Source organism: Gigantopelta aegis, chromosome 15, assembly GCF_016097555.1.
Source record: "Gigantopelta aegis isolate Gae_Host chromosome 15, Gae_host_genome, whole genome shotgun sequence".
Lineage (NCBI taxonomy): Eukaryota > Metazoa > Mollusca > Gastropoda > Neomphalida > Peltospiridae > Gigantopelta > Gigantopelta aegis.
The window spans coordinates 1278067-1302451 of NC_054713.1; the positions used below are offsets into that span (position 1 = coordinate 1278067).

General features: G+C 38.4%; 1 protein-coding gene across 3 annotated transcripts in view; it reads right to left on the minus strand.

Annotated features, from left to right (window-relative positions):
• Positions 1 to 19826: 19826 nt before the first annotated feature.
• Positions 19827 to 24385, minus strand: part of LOC121390787 (BTB/POZ domain-containing protein 2-like) — a 68133-nt gene continuing 63574 nt past the window's right edge. For all 3 annotated transcript variants that reach the window (XM_041522715.1, XM_041522713.1, XM_041522712.1), the window contains exons 2-3: positions 22837 to 23124; positions 19827 to 21131 (exon numbers count right to left, since the gene is read on the minus strand). In XM_041522715.1, coding sequence (XP_041378649.1) covers positions 20042 to 21131; positions 22837 to 23117 — 1371 coding nt within the window. In that variant the 5' untranslated portion in view covers positions 23118 to 23124 and the 3' untranslated portion in view covers positions 19827 to 20041. The remainder of the gene's footprint in view (positions 21132 to 22836; positions 23125 to 24385) is intronic.

Genomic DNA, 24385 nt, shown 5'->3' on the forward strand with positions numbered 1-24385 from the left:
AACTTTTCTTCTATTATAAAGCTATCACTTTTATTTCTTAAATATACCTTCCTCTTAGCATTTTAGACTTTCAGTGTTTTAAATTTATGCTAACTTTTTATTTGTATCCATTGAAATAGGTTTTAACTAGGCTATTAACTTAATCAGCTAACTATTACATATAATAAAAAAGATAGCCTGGCTGATACTCAGGGCGCCGTGGTAGGGTGCTTTATGGGTGCGTTAGGGCGTAGGCGGTTTGGGTTGTAGGAATACCTGTTAGGAGGCCTCCTTCAACCGGCGCGTCAGCTCCATGGAAATCTGGACCCGCTACTCTGACCTCAGCCTGGTTGTTGGATCGCGAGCCTCCCCCCCCCCCCCCCCTCTAATTCCTAATTAGTGATCTACAATTGGCACTGATAAATAACTAAGAGTACAGTTAATTCAAACATATTTTCAAAGATAACTATTAATTACAGTGCTGTAGATTATATTAAAAGACAAAACTCGACGTTTTCCCATCCATGTGAAGATGTGAAAGCAATTTGAATAAAATGTTTTGTGGTTAAACATTTTATGGAGTAAATCAAGTTAAGAGTAAAATAATGTGCGGTAATTAAATATATATTTTTTTATTTTATTTTATTTTATTTATTTATTTATTATTATTATTTTTTTTTATTATTATTATTATTTTTTTTATTTTTTTTTTGGGGGGGGGGGGTATTTCCAACAGTTATGGTAATTTTGAGACTTCAGTGATGAATTTGCTGTCAATATTTTGGGGATAACTCATTCAGTGTCCCACAGAAAGATTTTACATGCAAAGACTATAGTTATTAGGCAGTGTAATGTCATATATTATGGTATGTTGTAAGTAGATCAAACTTGTTACCTAATAATTCGCATTTTTATAATTTTCACAAATAGTGGTTCACTAGTCAACCACAAACATGCTGAACACAAACATATTCATTATACCTGTTGTTGTGGAAACACTTACAAACATATTCATTATACCTGTTGTTGTGGAAACACTAACAAACATATTCATTATACCTGTTGTAAACATTTACAAACATATTCATTATACCTGTTGTTGTGGAAACACTTACAAACATATTCATTATACCTGTTGTTGTGGAAACACTTACAACTACAGGACTGTTGAAACATCAGGCGAAAAAAGGACACACAAAAAACATGACTATAGTTGAGCATTGCCCTTCAAAAGAAATATTGTCATGTAGTATGATCACAATTTACTCTGGAATATCACACAGCCCTTTTCGCTTAAACGTTAATATTGTTTAGTCGTCTTTAAAATACGTCAAAGACCAAATTAGTAATAATAGCTATTTTGAAATTATTATTTTTTAAATTAACTGCAAATTATTTTATTCGATGAAAATATACAACCACACTATGTTTTATTCCTACCCACAAATGGTTTCATCCAAAAAGAGTCCAAATGATTTGGTTTGAATTAATATTGTGTCTATTTCCAGATCAGACAACAGCTTATAATGTTCAGTATATATTCTTAAATAATTCATAATTTTAGTCGTATAGCAGGTATTACTTCGTGTAGCTTCAAATGTTAGAAAACAGAAGAACAAAATTACTTAAATTTTATTGAAAATACATCATTGTGCAAACATATTATTTGTTTGCGGACTTAATATCACTGGAATCACTTCCATGTTTCACACACTTATTTAACTATATTTTGTTTCAAATCACCAATACACTCTGAAAGGACAAGCTCAGAAATCTATAGGTAATTAACAATTGTATCTTACCTATGGGTTTCCCTCAAGTTGGCGCCATAACCGCAGCATATTTTATCTAACCACAATGGCTTTATCCGTATGACCAGCGTGTTAATTGGTAAATAGTTACTTTTATATATGTAAATGTATTAAAGTAAAGTTAATTAATTAATTTAGAACAGCCCGACTGAAAATAGCACCAACTAAATTTATTGTAAAGTGCATATCCTGATTCTATTTATTTTTATGGTGCATTAAGAAGTTTTAATATATTTAGTTCCCCCCCCCCCCCCCCCCCAATTCCTTTTAGGCTATGGTTTTACCATTCAAATTTCGAAATTGCCCCCGTCATCTCAACTGCATCTCCTACTCCCATCCCCCTCCCTGCCCCGGAATTGGTCACTGGCGAAGTCAGAGGCTGAGTCCGGGGTAGGCGTGCCTGAACCTTCCCGCATTCCCGCAAATTTGTGACATGCTCAGACATATCATTCGATGATAATGGGACCGGCTTCGGTGGCGTCGTGGCAGGCCATCGGTCTACAGGCTGGTAGGTACTGGGTTCGGATCCCAGTCGAGGCATGGGATTTTTAATCCAGATACCGACTCCAAACCCCGAGTGAGTGCCCCGCAAGGCTCAATGGGTAGGTGTAAACCACTTGCACCGACCAGTGATCCATAACTGGTTCAACAAAGGCCATGGTTTGTGCTATCCTGCCTGTGGGAAGCGCAAATAAAAGATTCCCTTGCTGCCAATCGGAAGAGTAGCCCATGTAGTGGCGACAGCGGGTTTCCTCTCAAAATCTGTGTGGTCCTGAACCATATGTCTGACGCCATATAACCGTAAATAAAATGTGTTGAGTGCGTCGTTAAATAAAACACTTCTTTCGATGATAATGGTGGGAGTTGTACAATATCGCATTTTGAATCTTGAATAACGACAGAACACCGTCCGATAACGAACTGATGGAAAGAGTTCGACACGTACCCCCTCTATATCAAAGGATCTATGACTAACCCTAACCTTAAAACTAACCCTAACCATTGAAAGGGTGGGGGGGGGGGGGGGGGGGGTACGGGTCGAACTCATCCCGAACTGACTGCATCATGTGAATTAACAGAAATGTTACAAATAGAACAACGTCTAACAATGTATGTGTGGTTTCCGTGAGCCTGTACAGGATAACGAACAATACGAGATGCATAACAAAAAGTTAGATATGAAAATAATTGTTTTATGATTTGGTTAGAAAACTATTTCTACAGTTAAAAACCTAAAGAGGTTAAAATGACTGATAGGCAAAAGCCTCTATTAAGGCATCTCTAGTACTGTAGTTATTCCCTTCCCCCTTCCCCTTCCCCTTCCCCTTCCCCGGCCCCATCCCCGGCTGTAGTGTACGTAAGTCTGATAGAAATATCCACTGACGCGTGATACGTCCGTCGCAGGATCGATCGCCATCGACGGATTCGGTATTATCCGTCCCACTCAGGATCGATCGCCATCGATGGATTCGGTATTATCCGTCCCACCCAGGATCGATCGCCATCGATGGATTCGGTAGTATCCGTCCCACCCAGGATCGATCGCCATCGATGGATTCGGTAGTATCCGTCCCACCCAGGATCGATCGCCATCGATGGATTCGGTATTATCCGTCCAACCCAACTGACTATTGGGGGTGGGGGTGGGGGTGTGGTGGCACACTATGTATATATGATTTTGTACCTTTTAATACAATAACTAAAAAAGGTTTGATTGCGTGTGTGTGTGTGTGGGGGGGGGGGGGGGGCGCATGGCCCTCATTCCGCTGTCGCTACGTAGTCCAGTCAAATTAAGGTTTGACCCGCAACTAATTGCAACAGTAACAATTTTTACGAGAAATTACTCAGAACGTGTTTAGAAACAACATATAAAAAGTATCGGAAAATATCGGTGGGGGAACATGCTTAATTTTGCGACCAAACTTTGTCCCGAAAGTATATTTAAAATATGACGTCGTGGGGCTTCGTACACATCAAAGGAGATAATAACGTTTTGTCCTTCACATTAAATTGTTGACACTTTCAGTACTATAAAAGATTATTTTACTATGTTACATCTTCTGAAAGCTTTTGTTGAGAATTTAAAACTTCATTGTGATAAATTACGTCTAAATGTGTTTATGTTACATCAAAAAATAAAGTTTCATGGCCATGCTTTCAAATTCCTTTGCGTCGTCACTGCGTTTTGTTTACATTCTAAACACTTTCGATTTATGATAATTCTGAATAATCGATCCAAATATTCAACTCAGACATCAACAATTGTGTACTGATAGCAAATATTTAATTTTTTTTTTTACAGATAACGCAATTTTGTTCTGCTGTTTAAAGAAATATAAAGTTGCTCGTTCACATTTTTTTAAACTATGGAAGCCCATATGGATCCATTGCAAATAGAGTGTATTTGCTAACAATGTATTTGCTAGAGACAAAATTACGATTGGTTTTTTTCCATGGATATGTGAAATAGATAAATTGCTCAATAAAATTTGCCATAAATAATATATATATATTTTAAAATATATATACTAGCTATCAATAATATAATATTGCAAATGTGTAAAAATAGATGATTTATATTTGTATATATTTTGTCAGACAAATTTGTTTTGTGGCTTTGACGCACGTTTTGTTAGTGTTAATTGTGGGTCATTGACTTATTTTTTTGACTCGTTTCTTTTTCATTTTAATTTCTGGAAATATTTTTATTCTGTGTATAATTCTACTTACCTCGGCTTGTTTCATTTTCATTTTTATTTGATTCCACAACTTACACTTTTCACCATTTAATTTAATTTTATTATATTATTAAACCTTACCTTCACATTCTTGAAATTTTATTTTGCTTGCTTACACAATGGATATAGTACCGGGTATTTATTATTTATTATAATAAATATCTACACAAAATTTACGTGTGCTTCTCAAAAGCATATATTCCGTGAAAAGGATTCTCAACTGAAAGAATTGTCTGTTGGTCGAGCAATACTATAGGTATCTCGTCCTCTTTTACATTTAGCTCCTTTACTGATTTGATTTGTCATTCAACTTCACCATTAATTTGGGTCCAAATGTTTTATCGATATACTCATTAGCCTTGAAACTAGCGCTTCTGCCTCCCAAAGAACTGGTATACTTGGTTTTGTGTCTGGCAGCTTTGTACAGTATGTAGCAGACCAGAATTCATGTACACTTGATGGAAAGAACACCTTGACAGAATTGGAATAATAACAGGTGTTAGATCCGGATGACGAAGACTTGTGTCTGTAAACGAATTAATAACACTTGGAGAAAACTGAAATATCTTCGTACTTGTAAGCCAACGTCAAATAGCATGTCAACTATGAATTTTGATAAACTGAAGCATCGTACACCAGTAGATCATATCTTGTCTTCGATGAATTGGCCACTCGGGTTACACTTGCCAAGAATGTCGGGACGCACGCAGATGTACCAGAATGGTTTATACTCAGGGAAATCATCTGTGACTTTTGTACCGACGATCGACATAAATGCTGGCGATCCTTCATGTATTTACTCAACGATGGTATTTGTATCTGATCATTCCTGGCGATATGGATCAACATCAGTATTAACCTTTGATCAGCCATTGTAGTGGGAAGCAAACACTAGCATCAATAATGAACCTTCAACAAGTCCCCTCTGCTCTATTGTCTTGTGATTGGGAGGGTTACATACAGAAATGAGTTTTATTGGCTGCATTGGCCATATAATGAGTGGTTTGGGTCTCCAGCAGATTATACAGAAAGTGTATGCATTTATTACTGCCAATCCAAGAGGAAAGACAGTAAAAATACAATTTGTTCTAGATATTGGCATACAAGATTTGCTTGTCTCTCGAACGTTTAAAATTACATTGCCCTATACTGAATTGGGTGACGAGTGCAGTCCTCAAAGTATTGAAGATGAAACCATAGCTGATTCCACAGTTGACATTTCAAACGTAGATATCGAAATATACGCCCAAGTAGAAGACGTGAGGGTAGATGAGGAAAAGGAACTATTTTGAAGAAGGCGGCTGTCAGTTCTGTCTTACTCACAAGATGCAAGATCTGGAAAAAGACAACCTAGGAGTATGCTTCATGTGCAAGATAGGTCATCATGTTCTACGGAGACGTGATCGCTTTTGGGCTGGATTTTCCTCCCGTGATAACCAATGTTCAACAATGCATGGCGGTGATGCTGGTAGGTGATTTACAAAGCAGCTGGAGCATGCATGCAGCTGGTCACTTATTAGTGAAGACACAAACCTTCTTATCATCTTGTACTGCTATGCTGCTATTAAATTAAGCTATACTTTTAGACTAACAATATAAACCAAAGCGTGGGATATCAAGAAAATGAAGATGGTGCTTGGGCAAAAAATATGTCGCTCACTTCTTGCAATAGTTTACAGTTTGTGATAAAACATCAAAGATTGTTTGTACTGAAAAGGGAGAAGTCCTCAAAAACATTTTTGTCCACTATAATTACAAGACTTTAGTTGCATACTTTCTGAAAGAAGATTTAAGCAAATCAAATGCTGTAGCCTGTCACAGCAAGCGGGTGTTTTTGCAATATCGACACTGGATTAGCGTAGATGACCATGATGCTGAGTTAGATCCACAGACATGGAGAAACACAGTATTCACCAAAAACAACTATGCCACCATTGCCTGGAAAGCTGCTTGAGATAATTTGCTGTAGGTGTTTTAAGTTAACATGCGACACAAAACGATGCACGGATATGGAATGTTCCGTCATTTGCGGAGAATGACGCTGTACGAGTGGTTCCAATTCTCCGATTTCAACAGACAGTGAAGTCGACTACGGTGAACGGTACATGAAATGGACTAAAAGTAACCATGAATAAATTAAAAAATGTACAGTGACATAATAAACAGACTGAAAGTAGCCGCGAATAAACCTAATAATACAGTGACGTATCAAATACACTGGAAGTAGCCATGAACAAACTTAAAAATACAGTGACAGTGACGTATTAAATACACTGAAAGTAACCGTAAATAAACATTTAACAATGCAGTGACAGTGACATGTTAAATACACTAAAAGTAGCAATGAATAGACCGAAATTTCAGTGATTTGACAAATTCACACAGACACACACACACAGACACAGAACCAAAACGCCACATGGACTTAATGATAACGTTATATTTCATGTAAACACATCTTAGGCATTCAGTAACGTTATAAATATCCAATGCAGTACAGTGACATTACTTTGTGTTTCCATGTTCCATAATTAATTAAATAATCTTGTCTTTATAGTAATTTAACACAATTGCTATAAAATGCATTTATACACTTATTATTACTTTTTCTATTTAAAATGTGACATTGTTCTTTAAAATTTCAATATGTTCAGTTAGTGGTCTAATGTCTGTTTTGACGGCTACTTTTCAATGCATTAACCTGCTGTTTTTAGACTACTGTTGTATCTACACAGATCCTGTACAAATTGATAAAACAATATTACAATAATGGAAATGAGAGTGTATAAAAATAATCTGTTTGTCTCAATGACGTCAGGATGAGAATGACGTCAGGATGACGTTACGTCATCTTATTGTTAATTTGAAAAAGGCAATATGCCGAAACATCTAATTATTAAATAACTGAACTGTTGGTAGTAGTTTTATTATTATATTTGTTCAAAATGTAATTTTGTTATATATATATATATATATATATATACTCTTAAAAAAAAGTAGGGGAACTCTAATAAGAATTTACAATTGTAAGGTATATTAGCTGTGGGGAATGGTTATATGATAATAGTGAATTAATTGGGCAAACATTACAACCGGTAGTTCAGTATTACAGTAGGTTTTATGACCACCAAAGATCTTGAAGGACGATTGGGGTCAGAAGTGAAATTTGAAAGTTGACGTTTTTTTATCAGTAAATCGCAAATTCAAACAATAAAAATGACTAAAAACAAAACAATAACAACTGTATGATCAACAGAATAAAAACAATTGACAGAAATAATGTTCCACAGTGATTAATCGACCTTTCTGGAAATTGTCAAAATTGAGAATGACACCCCACGCACGTGTACGGGACAACTGCGCGATGCACGTGCAAACTATGGAATGTGTTTTGGTGTGTTGATAAATATATATATATTGACAGTGATCCCAAACAAAGCGGGAAAGTTTCGATGGGGTGTGATGGCCTTACACTGGGATTTCCCCCTAAATACGATCGCCGTGTAGATAGCCAGCCCTCATTAGCCGAGTCTATGTGCACGGCCGTCGGGTATATATTAAGTGTAATAGATGGCGGCTTCCAGTGTCATTGTATTTATTGAATTAATATGTGTATGCAGTGTTTAGTATGATGTGTGTAATGTTTTAGACTAGTCCTGAGCGCAAAAAGATCCTTGCGAAGTGCAACTTCGGTCAAGTACGAAAAAGCGGTTATTAGTACAAATCAAAATATAAAAAGCTATCAGAAAGGTCAAAAACTGTTAAACCGGCCTTGCATATTATATTACAGATTACACAAATGCACACAGAGGGACAATGCAATAACAGATACACACAGAAAACAATTGACAATGATTTTAAAAAGTGTATGTTTACAATGTTCAAATTTAAAAGTTCACAAAACAATATATAAATCACCTGAATAACAAACAACATACCATCAATAGATCTAAAATAATTTATTCATGCATATTATTACAATTTAAATCACTTTTAGTTCATACTTTTTCCAAATAATAGTTTTAGGACAAACATTTTAATGTAAAGATATGAGAAATTGTGGATTTGCCGAAGGGGAGATAATTGTGGTGAGATTATGACGTCATAGATTAACACATTTTACTAAATTATATTCTACAAAAAAGCACAGTCTGTTATCTTTAAGATGATAGATAATTTAAGAAAATATATCAATTAATAAGAAAGTTATGGTGGAAAATGTATCCCTACCCTCTAATAAAACACACACACCAATATTTCTCCTATGGGTCATATACATATAATTGTATGCATTTTCCCCCTCAACTACGCCTTGATATTTTTAATATGTTGTAGATGAGGTATTTCAGATTTAAAAAACATTCAAATCAATTCTGTTGCAATTACTTGTGGGTTGACCACTTTTTGGAGCTAATTTGACTGGACTAACGCCAATGTGCATAACCCGAGTACTCTAACGGTACGTGAGGTAAATGGACGTTTATTGCACTATAACTATCCAAAGGAAGGACTTGGGTGGGGGTATGGTTTTGTGTTGTTGGTTCAGTTATTTAACCATTTTAAGTACCAATTACTTAAGTAAAACCTGCCCATTCCTATATTTGGGTGAACTGTAATAACTTAGTAATGGAGAGTTATGGAATCATCGCCCATTACATTGAGACAATACTGTGACGTCACAGGTGTATTTTAAATAACACTCATAAGTACGGACACAAATTGGCACTGTATCACCACACACACACACCACTAGAGCACATTGATGTATTAATCATCAGCTATTGGATGTGAAATATGATAATTTTGACATATAGTCTTAGAGAGGAAACCCGCTGCATGTTTCCATTAGTAGCAAGGGATATTTTGTATGCGCCATCCCACAAACAGGATAGCACATGCCATGGTATTTGATATACCAGTCGTGGTGTACTGGCTGGATGGAGAACTAGCCCAATGGACCCACCGACGGGTATCGATCCCAAACCGATCGCGCATCAAGCTAGCGCTTTACCACTGGGCTACGTCTCGCCCCTACCTTGTATAATAATACACAATAAAACATACGTCTTTATTCTGTAGATATACAGCATGTTTTGTTCAGACCCCCCTCCCAGGTGTGATAAAATACCTCTTATCACATGTTCATGTTTTGGTGCCCACAAAGAGTACACAATCCCCCTCCCCCCCCCCCCCCCACCGAACACATTTATCTTCACATCCTGCTACCTCTGTAATTTATGAATTTATGAATTCTCACTACAATGAAAAATCTCCATGACCCCTCTCCCATTTCTTTCCACGCCCTGCCCTTTGTAATTTATTAATTCTCACTAAAGGAATGAAAAGTCTCCGCGACGCGACTTTTTATTGAAGAACCTCTTTGAAACGCAACTTCTTTTAAGACCCTCCCCATGAAAATTTTGACTAAACGTTAATTTTTAGTCTCCCCCTCACCCAACCGCATGTTCCACAACTGTCATCTGCTCCATCAAGACATATGGTGAAAGTAGTTAGGGCAGCACTATAGGGTATATCGATTTCACTATTGCATCATCCAAGATGGCCGCCAATCTGCGTAGTAAAGGGGATGATGCCATACTGACGTCAATAGGCCCCGCCTCCAGAAGGGTGTATACAAGTTTATTTTAAGAACTGACTGATGCAATGCTGACGTCGCTAGGCCCCGCCTCTAGAAGGGTGTGGGCACATTTATTTTAAGAATTGGTGTAATACTGACGTCACTCTTACAGTGTACATTCCAGTTTTTCTTTTAAGAACCGATGTAATGCTCAATACAGTAGTTTGTCCAAATGTGTATTTGAAGACAATGGTTACTTAAAAGACGTATGTTAATTAATATCCCCCACCCCCTTTGTTATTATATAGCAGCTTATGAAAGAGACCGTTCGTCGCACCCAACATTGAATACAAGTGTGCGAGAGAAGAAATAAAGAAAGAATGAAGAGTTGTGAAACGTTAATAAATGATACCTTGATATTTGTATTACACATTTATGAATGAACTGAATGCTGGAACGTTCAGAAGTCTTGCCAATGTTGTACTCACCTAAATTAGAGTAATATCCATAGGAAAAATCCACATACTTGTGAGAATTATTTTAGCAACTAATCTTATACGATGTAAGGCTCCACAGTCTGGGAGTCAAATTGAAATGTGATATCTGTCAGCTGTGAATCGTTTCGTTGATCCGCATCCCGGTAATCTAAACTAGGTGTGAGCCCACTTGAATTTTGTTTACTCCCCTCCCCACACACACACACACATCTCGATGACGATAATATATATATATATACATATATACACAGTGTTGGATGTAGGGAAGGGGGCGGATAGGGCAGGGGGAGAGCGGTGTGCCCCTAACGTACATATTTATTTATTTGAAATATGATTTTTGTTTCTTAATATAATATATACTTACTTTTGAAGATACAATACATCTTTAAGTATATCCGTGTAATGCATTTTTAATCCACTCCTCAATACACTGTTTATCACAGTACATGGCATACACTTATGCTAACAGAGAGAAAAATGCAATTGAAACATCCGATTCTGAATGGGATCATATTATTATAGTGTTAACGTTCCAAGACGGTCGGTAATGGAGGGGGTGCTAATATACAACGTTTGTATAAGCTGAATGGGTCGTGTTTTATGATATTCATTACTGCTTGATGCTCTGGCCCTAATATCTGACCACTTAAAGAATTTGAGAACTGATTTACAGAGTGCGACTGAAACCGGATACGCACACTTGCGTTTGAACTCTAAACGTGATAAAAACCAGAAGCAATTCTGAAGGGGGGAAAACGAAACAAAACAAAGACCCTGTGTGCCACATTGTACGTCCATGTATGTTTCTGCTATTAGACAATATAAGTGTATGGGTTTTAACAGGTTATTTCGATATAAAAACCAGAAGTAATATATTGTTCACACACACACACACACACACACACACACACACACACACACACACCTCTCCCATGATTCCCCCCCCCCCCCCCCCAGTTGGAATTACTTGTATGAAAATTTATAATATATTCCGTCAATGAATCACGTCTTAGTACAATGTTTGGCACCAACATTTCAAATGCAATCTGACTCCATAGTTTGTAAGTTTGCGGCGGGGGCGGCGGCGCGGCGGCGCGGCGGGACGGCTGCGGTAAGCGGCGCGCGGCAAGACCGATGGGATGTCGCGGCGGGACGGACGGGGCGGCTGCACGGAGTGGGGACGACGCAATGGCGCGGGTGGGACGGCGGGGGCGGGACGGAGGGGGCGGGTCGTGGCGGAGGCGGAGGCGGCGATCAGCAAACATACATGAGATTGCTTTTGAAAACTGGGACGTCAGCAAGAGAAGCGAGTGTCGTGACATATAAAGCAAGAGCGCTCTTTTGTGTTTCCACACTATCATTATCTAACAGTCAGAGTAGAAAACACCGATGTCATTCACGTCTATATAAAGAGCCCCACGGGACACCCTTCTTCATTTATCGCCGGATCCGTCGTCGTGACACTTCATCTCAAGCCTATGCCTTTCGGGTTCTGATCATCATCATGAACTACAAACTGTACGTTCCCGACACAGAGAAATGGACTCGCTATTATCAGTTGCAAGCTCAAGGTAAATGTATGATATCTCCTCGGACGGGTGAAAGGATGGACGTGGATAGTTTCTTGGAACTGTACGACAAAGATTACAAGAATGACAAGAAGATGAAGACCGAAGAGTCACACAACATCAACCCTCCGGTCCTTATGACTTCTCCCACGCAACAGGTGGTGGAACAGGCTAAAGCTCAACTCAAACGCCAAAGGCAACATAATCAACAACAACAAAGTGGTGGGGGATACAAGCGTAACGCCTCGAAACGGCAGAGGCAATTTTAAACTGTATAAAAGGAGCCACGGAAGACGGACATCGCCATTTCAATTTGAATCGGCGGCGCTGTCACAATGTATCAGAGCTCGTGTCCTGAGTGTGAAAAGATATTTTCCACGAGAGATGCCATGATGCGACATCTAAACACCAGTCATCCACCACCACCACTGCCACCACCACCACCACCCACCACCACCACCACCACTGCCCCCACCACTGTCACCACCACCACCACCACCACTACTGCCCCCACCACCACCACCACTACTGCCACCACCACCACCACCACCACCACCACTACTGCCCCCACCACCACCACCACTACTGCCACCACCACCACCACCACCCACCACCACCACCACCACCACCACTTGAATTGCTACATCCTTTCACGATGATCGTGTCGGGACCCACGTCGTGTGGGAAAACATTTTTGGTGTACAAACTACTGAAGAATGATAGAATCAATCCACCTCCCCAACGGATTATCTGGCTCTACAAAAGATGGCAACCGCTTTACGACATCATTGGGGCAACGGTTCGAGTGGAATTCGTCCAAGGCATACCTACGAATTTGGAAAACGACCATTATTTGGATCCCAGAATTAGAAATCTCATCGTGTTAGATGACCTGATGTCTACGGCCAATAACGATTCTCGCATCACGGACCTTTTTACAGAAGGGAGTCATCACAGAAACCTCTCCGTGATTGCCATCAATCAGAATCTCTATCAGAGTAAAGACCCGACGCAGAGAAGAAATTGTCATTACCTGGCGCTGTTCAACAATCCCATCGACAAGCAACACGTTCTGACATTGGCACGACAGATGTATCCAGAAAACACTCGTCATTTCATGAAATATTTCGAGGGAGCTACCCGTAGGCCCTTTGGACACCTCATGGTGGACCTCAAACCTACCACGCCCGAAATGTTACGCCTTCGGCCTAACGGCCTAGAGACGGGAACCTGTGTGCCTGAACGATATAAAAGCGTAGACGCAACAGCAAACATTCCAGACGACTTGTCACTAGCATCGGAAAAACAGCTCTGCGAGTGCAGCTACTACAGTGGATCCAAAATCATGCAAAACGGTGCATTTAAGAGGAAATTACCAGGCATACCCGCCTACGAAAGTGCTGACGACGAAGACGATGATGTAGAGCCATTTTTGAAAAAGGTCAAGAAACTGCAGTCCTGCGATACGTGTGGGGTCGTCTTTAAAGACGGGAGAAACTTGCAGCGACACCTGCGCTTGAATACATGTGAAAATGACGAGGAGAAAGGAGAGACCTCTAATGATCTCGAAAACGAGGGCATACGTCAGATGATCGATCGTGAATACGATATAAATCGTGACTATTTTGAAGACAAGAAACAACGTTTTCGAAATAGGAACATGTCTCAAGATGACATCGAAAAACGACTGAAGGCTCTAAAATGGAAATTGTTTAAAGAAACGTACTCTCGAGTTTTGACATACATGTACTACTTTGACAAAGGCATGAACTCGAGAAACATTCTACAGTCGGTGGATCCGAAGACAGATGTTAGAACACAAATTCGTTCCAGATTAAACAAATATCGTTCCTGGATCAGTGAATATCTGGACGAAGCAGACAGTGCCGACGACGATGATGATGATGCTACCAGTGGTGATGAGGACATTGATGATGACAATTATACTAAATAAACAGTAACTGTATTTTGCCGTACGACCTCTGAATGTGACCTTCTGTATATGCGTATCTTATGTCCACTGATTGTGAAATAATAAAATCAAGATATGACTCTTACCTTTCTTTTTATTTTTACTCATCCTCATGTATGTTTGCTGATCGCCGCCTCCGCCTCCGCCACGACCCGCCCCCTCCGTCCCGCCCCCGCCGTCCCACCCGCGCCATTGCGTCGTCCCCACTCCGTGCAGCCGCCCCGTCCGTCCCGCCGCGACATCCCATCGGTCTTGCCGCGCGCCGCTTACCGCAGCCGTCCCGCCGCGCCGCCGCGCGCGCCGCCCCCGCCGCAAACTTACAAACTATGGAGTCAGATTGCATTTGAAATGTTGGTGCCAAACATTGTACTAAGACGTGATTCATTGACGGAATATATTATAAATTTTCATACAAGTAATTCCAACTTGGGGGGGGGGGGGGGGGTGTGCGTCATGGGAGAGGTGTGTGTGTGTGTGTGTGTGTGTGTGTGTGTGTGTGTGTGTGTGTGTGTGAACAATATATTACTTCTGGTTTTTATATCGAAATAACCTGTTAAAACCCATACACTTATATTGTCTAATAGCAGAAACATACATGGACGTACAATGTGGCACACAGGGTCTTTGTTTTGTTTCGTTTTCTCCCCTTCAGAATTGCTTCTGGTTTTTATCACGTTTAGAGTTCAAACGCAAGTGTGCGTATCCGGTTTCAGTCGCACTCTGTAAATCAGTTCTCAAATTCTTTAAGTGGTCAGATATTAGGGCCAGAGCATCAAGCAGTAATGAATATCATAAAACACGACCCATTCAGCTTATACAAACGTTGTATATTAGCACCCCCTCCATTACCGACCCTCTTGGAACGTTAACACTATAATAATATGATCCCATTCAGAATCGGATGTTTCAATTGCATTTTTCTCTCTGTTAGCATAAGTGTATGCCATGTACTGTGATAAACAGTGTATTGAGGAGTGGATTAAAAATGCATTACACGGATATACTTAAAGATGTATTGTATCTTCAAAAGTAAGTATATATTATATTAAGAAACAAAAATCATATTTCAAATAAATAAATATGTACGTTAGGGGCACACCGCTCTCCCCCTGCCCTATCCGCCCCCTTCCCTACATCCAACACTGTGTATATATGTATATATATATATATTATCGTCATCGAGATGTGTGTGTGTGGGGAGGGGAGTAAACAAAATTCAAGTGGGCTCACACCTAGTTTAGATTACCGGGATGCGGATCAACGAAACGATTCACAGCTGACAGATATCACATTTCAATTTGACTCCCAGACTGTGGGGCCTTACATCGTATAAGATTAGTTGCTAAAATAATTCTCACAAGTATGTGGATTTTTCCTATGGATATTATTCTAATTTAGGTGAGTACAACATTGGCAAGACTTCCGAACGTTCCAGCATTCAGTTCATTCATAAATGTGTAATACAAATATCAAGGTATCATTTATTAACGTTTCACAACTCTTCATTCTTTCTTTATTTCTTCTCTCGTACACTTGTATTCAATGTTGGGTGCGATGAACGGTCTCTTTCATAAGCTGCTATATAATAACAAAGGGGGTGGGGGATATTAATTAACATACGTCTTTTAAGTAACCATTGTCTTCAAATACACATTTGGACAAACTACTGTATTGAGCATTACATCGGTTCTTAAAAGAAAACTGGAATGTACACTGTAAGAGTGACGTCAGTATTACACCAATTCTTAAAATAAATGTGCCCACACCCTTCTAGAGGCGGGGCCTAGCGACGTCAGCATTGCATCAGTCAGTTCTTAAAATAAACTTGTATACACCCTTCTGGAGGCGGGGCCTAGTGACGTCAGTATGGCATCATCCCCTTTACTACGCAGATTGGCGGCCATCTTGGATGATGCAATAGTGAAATCGATATACCCTATAGTGCTGCCCTAACTACTGGTGAAGCCAGAATAGTGACGTACCAAACAACAGGTCAGTCACCACTGCAGAAAATTATCATCTGGTAGGATCCTCCCCTCCGCACACCCACCCTACCCCGAAAAAAGAAACAAACAATAAAACTAAAACAATAAAAACTAAATCTCTATTGGACATTCGATCAGAAAAATCTCACGTCGGATTCGTATATGTTTGATGAACTATGAGGTTTTACCAGGTGTTAGAGCATGAAAGAATAACACCATGTTCACAGTAACGACCCTTGTAGCATATCTGGGTGACGTCACATCCGGGAATACCTCACTCGCCTGATACACGAGTGGTTTTGTTTTGACTCTAATTACAATTCCGACAAATATTAAATCTTATTCCCTGCTTATTTTGAACAGTATATTATTACACCATTGTACATATCATACACTACTCAGAATAACACCAGTTTTATCAAATTAGTTCATTTATTTATTTTACTATTTATTTATCTACATCAAATTACAAATCAAAAAGTAATATTACAAGCGAAAAGATAATACCGTAAATAACAACGTAACTAGAAGTCAGTTGTCGGCTACACGACATCTTGCATGTCAACATGGTTATACACTACACAAAACAATGAATAAATATATTATACATGAGGCTAATTATTATTACAAGTTAATTATATTTATCTCAAATGTGAATCGGATATCTCTTTTTATTGTTTACTTAAATAATGATTTTTATTTGATTTCTTTGTCTTTTAAAATATACAACAATACATATAACCCATGTTTCCATCATACCTGTTTACAGATATACAACAATACATATAACCCATGTTTCCATCATACCTGTTTACAGATATAGAATACCTTATTTTCACACCCCATAGCAGCCATCTTGAATATTTTAAATTGCTCAAGTGGGACAACTCTACACCCACCTAGATATTATTACATATATCTCAAACATAAATAAAGAATATTAAATAAACTATAACAGAAAATTTTGGGTTTGAACAAAAAAGCCTCTCTGCTGCCGAACTATGAATTAATACGTTATACACGAGGCTAATTATTGTTACATAGATTAATTATGATGGATATAATCACAAGTTGTCAAACCTAAATCTGCTATCTACAGTTACCTAAATAATAAAACCAGTACACTACATCATCTATCTCTTCTATGTACAGTTATCTCAATCATACAACAAAGACACCTAATCTGCTATCTACAGTTACCTAAATAATAAAACCAATACACTACATCATCTATCTCTTCTATGTACAGTTATCTCAATCATAAAACAAAGACACCTAATCTGCTATCTACAGTTACCTAAATAATAAAACCAATACACTACATCATCTATCTCTTCTATGTACAGTTATCTCAATCATACAACAAAGACACCTAATCTGCTATCTACAGTTACCTAAATAATAAAACCAATACACTACATCATCTATCTCTTCTATGTACAGTTATCTCAATCATAAAACAAAGACACCTAATCTGCTATCTACAGTTACCTAAATAATAAAACCAATACACTACATCATCTATCTCTTCTATGTACAGTTATCTCAATCATAAAACAAAGACACCTAATCTGCTATCTACAGTTACCTAAATAATAAAACCAGTACACTACATCATCTATCTCTTCTATGTACAGTTATCTCAATCATACAACAAAGACACCTAATCTGCTATCTACAGTTACCTAAATAATAAAACCAATACACTACATCATCTATCTCTTCTATGTACAGTTATCTCAATCATAAAACAAAGACACCTAATCTGCCATCTCTTCTATGTACAGTTATCTCAATCATAAAACAAAGACACCTAATATGATATCTCTTCAATGTAAAGCTATCTAAATAAAAACAAAACAAAACAAAACAAAAGAAAAAACAAAATTATCTAAATAATAATAAAAAAAGTAATAAAAAATAAAAAAATTAAAAAAACACAAAGGCACTGACTTATCTAAGAACACGTCACAATTTAGTTCTAACCCTGCTAGCCACAGCTAATGAATGTGCCATCACATAGTTGAGTAACTTGACGACAGTATGAAGAAGAAAACACCTTAATGTTATTCAAAGATAAATCGTTACATTATTACACACTGACACTAAGAAGCACAGGGGCAGACGTTTGTAACCAGGAAGAATAAGAAACAGAAGAAAAAGAAGAAAATACCACCACAGGAACAAGGCCCTCAAAAGGCCTAAAAATGGAGTTTATATTATTATATATGTAGTGGGTGTGCACCCAGCATAATAACGTCATAATCAAGTTTGTCATAATGTTAGTATTATAATAACGTTCAAGTGTACGACAGGGTCAAGGCGTCGAGCTGTTATCACCGTTCCCGTTCTCAGGGAGTCCGTCAGTGTGTGTGTGTGTGTGTGTGTGTGTGTGTCTGTGTTTAAATAGAGAATACCACGTTAGTTAAAAAGTTTGTTTTGTTTAACAACACCACTAGAGCACATTGATTAATTAATCATCGGCTATTAGATGTCAAACATTTTGTATTTCTGATTGGTAGTCATCAGGGGAAACCTAGGGGCGGGACGTAGCCCAGTGGTAAAGCGCTCGCTCGATGTGCGGTCGGTTTGGGATAGATCCCCGTCGGTGGGTCCATGGGGCTATTTCTCGTTCCAGCCAGTGCACCACGACTGGTATATCAAAGGACGTGGTATGTACTACCCTGTCTGTGGGATGGCTCATATGAAAGATCTCTTGTTGCTAATTCAAAAGAGTAGCCTATTAAGTGGCGACAGCGGGTTTCTTCTCTCAATATCTGTGTGGTCCTTAACCATATGTCTGACGCCATATAACCGTAAATAAAATTTGCTCAGTGCGTCGTTAAATAAAACATTTTTTTCTTTCTTTCATAGGAAACCCACTATACTTTTCTTAATGCAACAAGGGATCTTTTATATGCATGTTCCCACTGACACGAAAACACATACCACTGACTTTGACCAGTTGTGGTGCACTGGTTGGAACGAGAAAAAAGCCCAATCCCACCCCCTCATTGGCCGCATTTTAAATAGGGAATACTACACGCGTGGCCGTTAGATACTATTTATATTAGGAGTTGTTTCAAAACATATCTAACGGGAGAGGGGAGGAGGAGGGTACAATAATACTGATAGACGCATTTTAAATATAGAATACTACATGAGTGGCCGTTGGATACTTTTATCTTACAATGAGTTGTTTTAAAACGTATATAACACGGGGGTGGGGGTGGGGGGGGGGGAAGGGGGTAGTGTAAAACTAGTACACACATTTTTAATGGAGAATACATGAATGGTACAGTAATATTAGTATTTTTTTTGTTACATATCCTCATAGAAAGGTTTGAAATGTATCTAATGTATAACACACTATTCCAACTAAAATCTATTTATAACCCTAGCGCTTGTAGTTAATGTATGCGTCACAGACATGTCAATATCAGGTCAACGTGTTCTTCACAGAGTGATCGATTTCACCTAGTAGCAGCCAGTCCTGTGTCTTTAAAATGTAATCACATGTGTATACTACCAAATTAAATGTCATAGACGACAATAGTAACATATGTGGCTAAACTCCTACCTGCAGCGTATTAATCGACATAAATGCCACGGATATAAATACTAACACACCTCACCCTTAAAGTGATTCAGAAAAAAGTGTTAACAGTATGTGCTATCAAAAATAACAAACCAACAGGTGTGTAATGAAGATGCTTTGTCACAAACTGATTAATATTGTATTTTGAACAGTCACATCATCTGATCATTTAGTGTGAAAACCAAACATTGTTATATATGTCACATCAAGTATAACTTTCTCACGTGACATGCTAGAATTTGTGATACAAACAAAATGAACATTTCTTAAAAATGTAGCTGGTGTAAATATTATGACGAGAGTAATCTCGGGTTTTCATATCAGAAATAATAAACCTGGAATTTGTCCTTGTTTAACATCTGTATCGCTGAGTTCTCTCTGACTGTGTTTAGATTTGTGTGGGTTAAAAAACGAGCACACAAAGGAGCCGTGTTGTACTGTAGATCCGCGTGACATCCCACAGCATGGGTCAGGTCCCTTAATGTTAACAACCAGATTGTATTTCTCATCTTTGATCAGCTGTATGGGACGAGCAAACTCTACGTTATAATATTCTGACGTCACAGCTACGAGTGTCTTTGTTACTGATGACCCTTCGATTAGTTCATCTGTTGTCGCGTTGGTTAGGAAGGCTGTGACGTCATAGTTTGGAGTAGGATCGTTCCAGGCATCATACAGCTGAAATCCTCGCAGTGACGCGTTTTGGTTTACACAGAACATGATTGCGTCGTCATAACAACCTTGACACGACCAGGTCCACCCGCACTCATATAATCTTTGTATTGTTAGAGGTTGTGTGTGAATCTCTGTGGTTGTCTGTTCTCTCTGTATCACACCAGTCCGCTTGTTGGCATTAAACGGGGAAACATGTACATCTGGACACACCCAATACATTAAAATCTTTTTTTCTTCAGAATCTGTCAGTAATTCAGTAGGTACGACGTTCTTTACGAAATATTTCTGTTCCAGTAATGGATAGCGCACGTCCGTTATGACTTCTCCAAGTACTTCTCGTCTGGTTTCCGGACTCAAATGTGTGTTTTGTTTCCTGCACGCGCTCTCACTCCAGACCACAGCAGCTTCAAAGACGGATTTTTCATCTACCTTCAGTTTGTCCGCTTTTACGATCTTAACCAAGCATCCGTGGCAAAGAGAGGTAACTCCAGCTGACTTCAGAGCGGCATCACCATTTGATAAAATATAACTGTAGGCTTTCTCCATCAGCTGAATTTCGTCATAAAGATGGGCTTGCTCCATTACGGAGCAAGCGTTGTCTGACGTCATCGATGACGACAAATACGTCAGACACAGCTGCTCCAGGGTACTGACGTCATACTTCTTGGATACATACAGCAAGCCGATTACATTGTCGCCACTGATCATGACGTCATCTGTATACAGATAGCTGTTAATTAAAAAACAAAACATAATATAATTTCCTTAATAACTGACTTGTGTCTATTTAGTAACCATTAAGAATAGAGTGGAAGATGTATATAGTATACACAGTTATCTTTTTGTTTTTAGTTTATTTTACAGTAAAATGGATTGAATTTAAAAATGATACTGAAAACAGCGTAACATTTGACATAACATAACAATAACCTAACATTTGACATTACATAACAATAACAGAATATTTTTTTCTTCCAAACAAAACCGTATTTTACAATAAAAAACACTGGATTTTTCGACAACATTTAACACTAAAATACACAATCAATAGAACATTGAACAACTATTAAAATACTAGTACTAAGATGATGCCGACTAACATAGTAGTAGTGGTAGTGGTAGTGGTAGTAGTAGTGGTAGTAGTAGTAGTAGTAGTAGTGGTGTTAGTGGCAGTGGTGGTGGTAGTGGTAGTAGTAGTGGTAGTAGTAGTGGTAGTAGTAGTAGTAGTAGTAGTAGTAGTAGTAGTAGTGGTGGTAGTAGTAGTAGGGGTAGTTGCAGTAGTAGTGGTAGTTGTAGTGGTAGTAGTAACAGTCGTACTAGTGGCAGTGGCAGTGGCAGTTGCAGTTGCAGTTGTAGTATTAGTATTAGTATTAGTATTAGTAGTCGTAGTGGTAGTATAATAGTCGTAGTAGTGGCAGTAGTAGTGGATAGTAGCAGTAGTAGTAGTAGTGGTAGTAGTAGTAGTGGTGGTAGTGGTAATACTAGTAGTGGTAGTTGTAGTAGTAGTAATAGTAGTTGTAGTGGTAGTTGCAGTAGTAGTAGTAGTAGTAATAGTGGTAGTTGTAGTGGTAGTAGTAATAGTCATAGTAGTGGCAGAAGTAGTGATAGTAGTAGTAGTAATAGTAGTAACTTTTAACTTTTAAGTCATAATAGTAGTGGTTCTAGTTGTAGTAGTGGTGGTAGTGAAGGTAGTAGTAGTAGTTGTGGTGGTAGTAGTAGTGGTGGTATTGGTAGTAGTAGTAGTAGTCGTGATAGTGGTAGTAGTAGTAGTGGTGCCATTGGTAGTAATAGTGGTTGTAGTAGTGATAGTGGTAGCGGTAATAGTAGTAATGGTAGTTGTAGTAGTGGTGCTGAAGGTAGTAGTAGTAGTTGTAGTAGTACTGGTGGTCGTAATAGTAGTAGTAGTGGTAGTGGTAGTAGTGTTGGTAGTAGTAGTAGTGGTGGTGTGGTAGAAGTAGTTGTAGTTGTTGTGGTAGCAGTGGTGATAATAGTAGCAGTGGTAGTTGTAGTAGTGGTGGTGATGATGGTGATAGTAGTATTAGTAGTTGTGGTAGTAGTAGTGGTGGTAGTTGTAGTAGTGGTGGTGGTGATGGTGGTGGTGGTGGTGGTAGTGGTAGTTGTGGTGGTGGTAGTAATAGTGTTGGTGGTGGTAGTAGTAGTACTTTTAGTAGTTGTTTTTTTCTGGACACACACACACCCGCACACACACACCCATCCCCACCTCGTCCATCCGATAATCTGTGGCTGACAGAGAAGTGACGTCATACAGTAACACGACCAATCATTAATTTCTGAACAGGTAGATTTTTCTGTCATGGACGGAAGAATTGCTTGCTCTGAACGTTCACGTACCACCCATAAGTCAAGACATTTTTTATTAGTATTTCTTGTACTATCAATATAGTTGATGTTATATAAATCAACATTTTACTTACTTTAGAAACTCTTCAAATATCTCAGCTTCCACATCGGGTATGGCGATGTTATCTTGGTTAGCCATTGGTCCTTGCAGCATTGCGTCAAACACGCAGCTGCGCAGACTCAGTATGAGTTTGTGCGCCTTCACGCTCTTTCGTGTCTGCCCCACGCTGAAAGTGACGTCAACGTGTATCTTTTGTAGAAGTGAATGTTTCAGGCATTCGATGACAGACTTCCCTCTCTGCCAGCTATCTACGAAACCCGACTTAGTCTGGCGAGGTGATTTCTTTGTGGCCATGTTGTCTCTGAAAATATACATTTTTATTTCCTTACAACATTTCAAATATGTCGAGTGTGTGTGTGTGTGTGTGTGTCTGTGTGTGTGTGTGTGTGTGTGTGTGTGTGTGTGTGTGTGTGTGCGTGTCCGTCTGTCCGTTTGTGTGTACATATATATGGATGTCACAATGTAATAGAATTGCAAGTGGTACACTTTTTAAAGAATTTCTTTCTTTAAGACTTAAAGATCAATTCCTACAAACATGGTACAGTCATATCGATAATTCCGGAAAAGCTTCAAATTACAAACTTAAAATATTATGTTATATTTGAGACATATTTAACATCACTTGAGAAAAAAAACATTGCTGTCCACTATTAGACTTTCAAACCATAATCTCCCCATTGAAACAGGTAGATGGACACGAATACCACTACATGATAGAATGTGTCCCCTCTGCAACAGTAACGAGACGAGTTCCATTATATACTTAAATGCCCATTTTTAAAGAACCCAGCACTATTTACTTACCACAATACTGTCAATCAAAACCTAATACATATAAATTTTATAACATCTTCAACAGCAAGAAAACCGGTGTCCTTCGTAAATTGTCAATTTTCTGTAAATTTATTATGAATACATTTAAGTCCCCCGGCTGAAATAGCTATATGGATATGTATTTTATGTATGTATGTATGTATGTATATATAAATATATGTATTTGTTTATTTATTTATATGAAATACTTATACGTTTGCCATCTTGTCAAAATATATGTATAATTGTATTATGTACCTCATATGCCGTGGTCTACGGCCTGAGAGTAAATAAAGTCATGTTCTGTTCTGTGTGTTTGTGTGTGTGTATGTGTAATGTGTATGTATATGTGTGTGTGTGTGTGTGTGTGTGTGTGTGTGTGTGTGTTCATTTTAATTGTTTGTGGTTGTTTTTGTCAGGACGTTGAATGTGGATCTTATATATACAAATTGAATAATTATTTAAATCACAATTGTTTCATTTTGAGATCTCCAATCTAACGGACAAAATAATAAACTGCCTGAATACATTTCTCCATCATATGATATCTACATGTATATAAGAAATATTCCACGTAGTTCATTTCCTTCCCGCAAGCTAGATTTAAAATTTAAATACTGAAAACCATTTAAAATTAATGTTTGAAAATTTTCTAAAAAACCCCAGTCAGTTCACTGACTCCTAGGGTGGTTTACAAAATTTGAGTCCACGAAAAGCATGCTTGAAAACTTAGTGGAAGCAAACCAAAT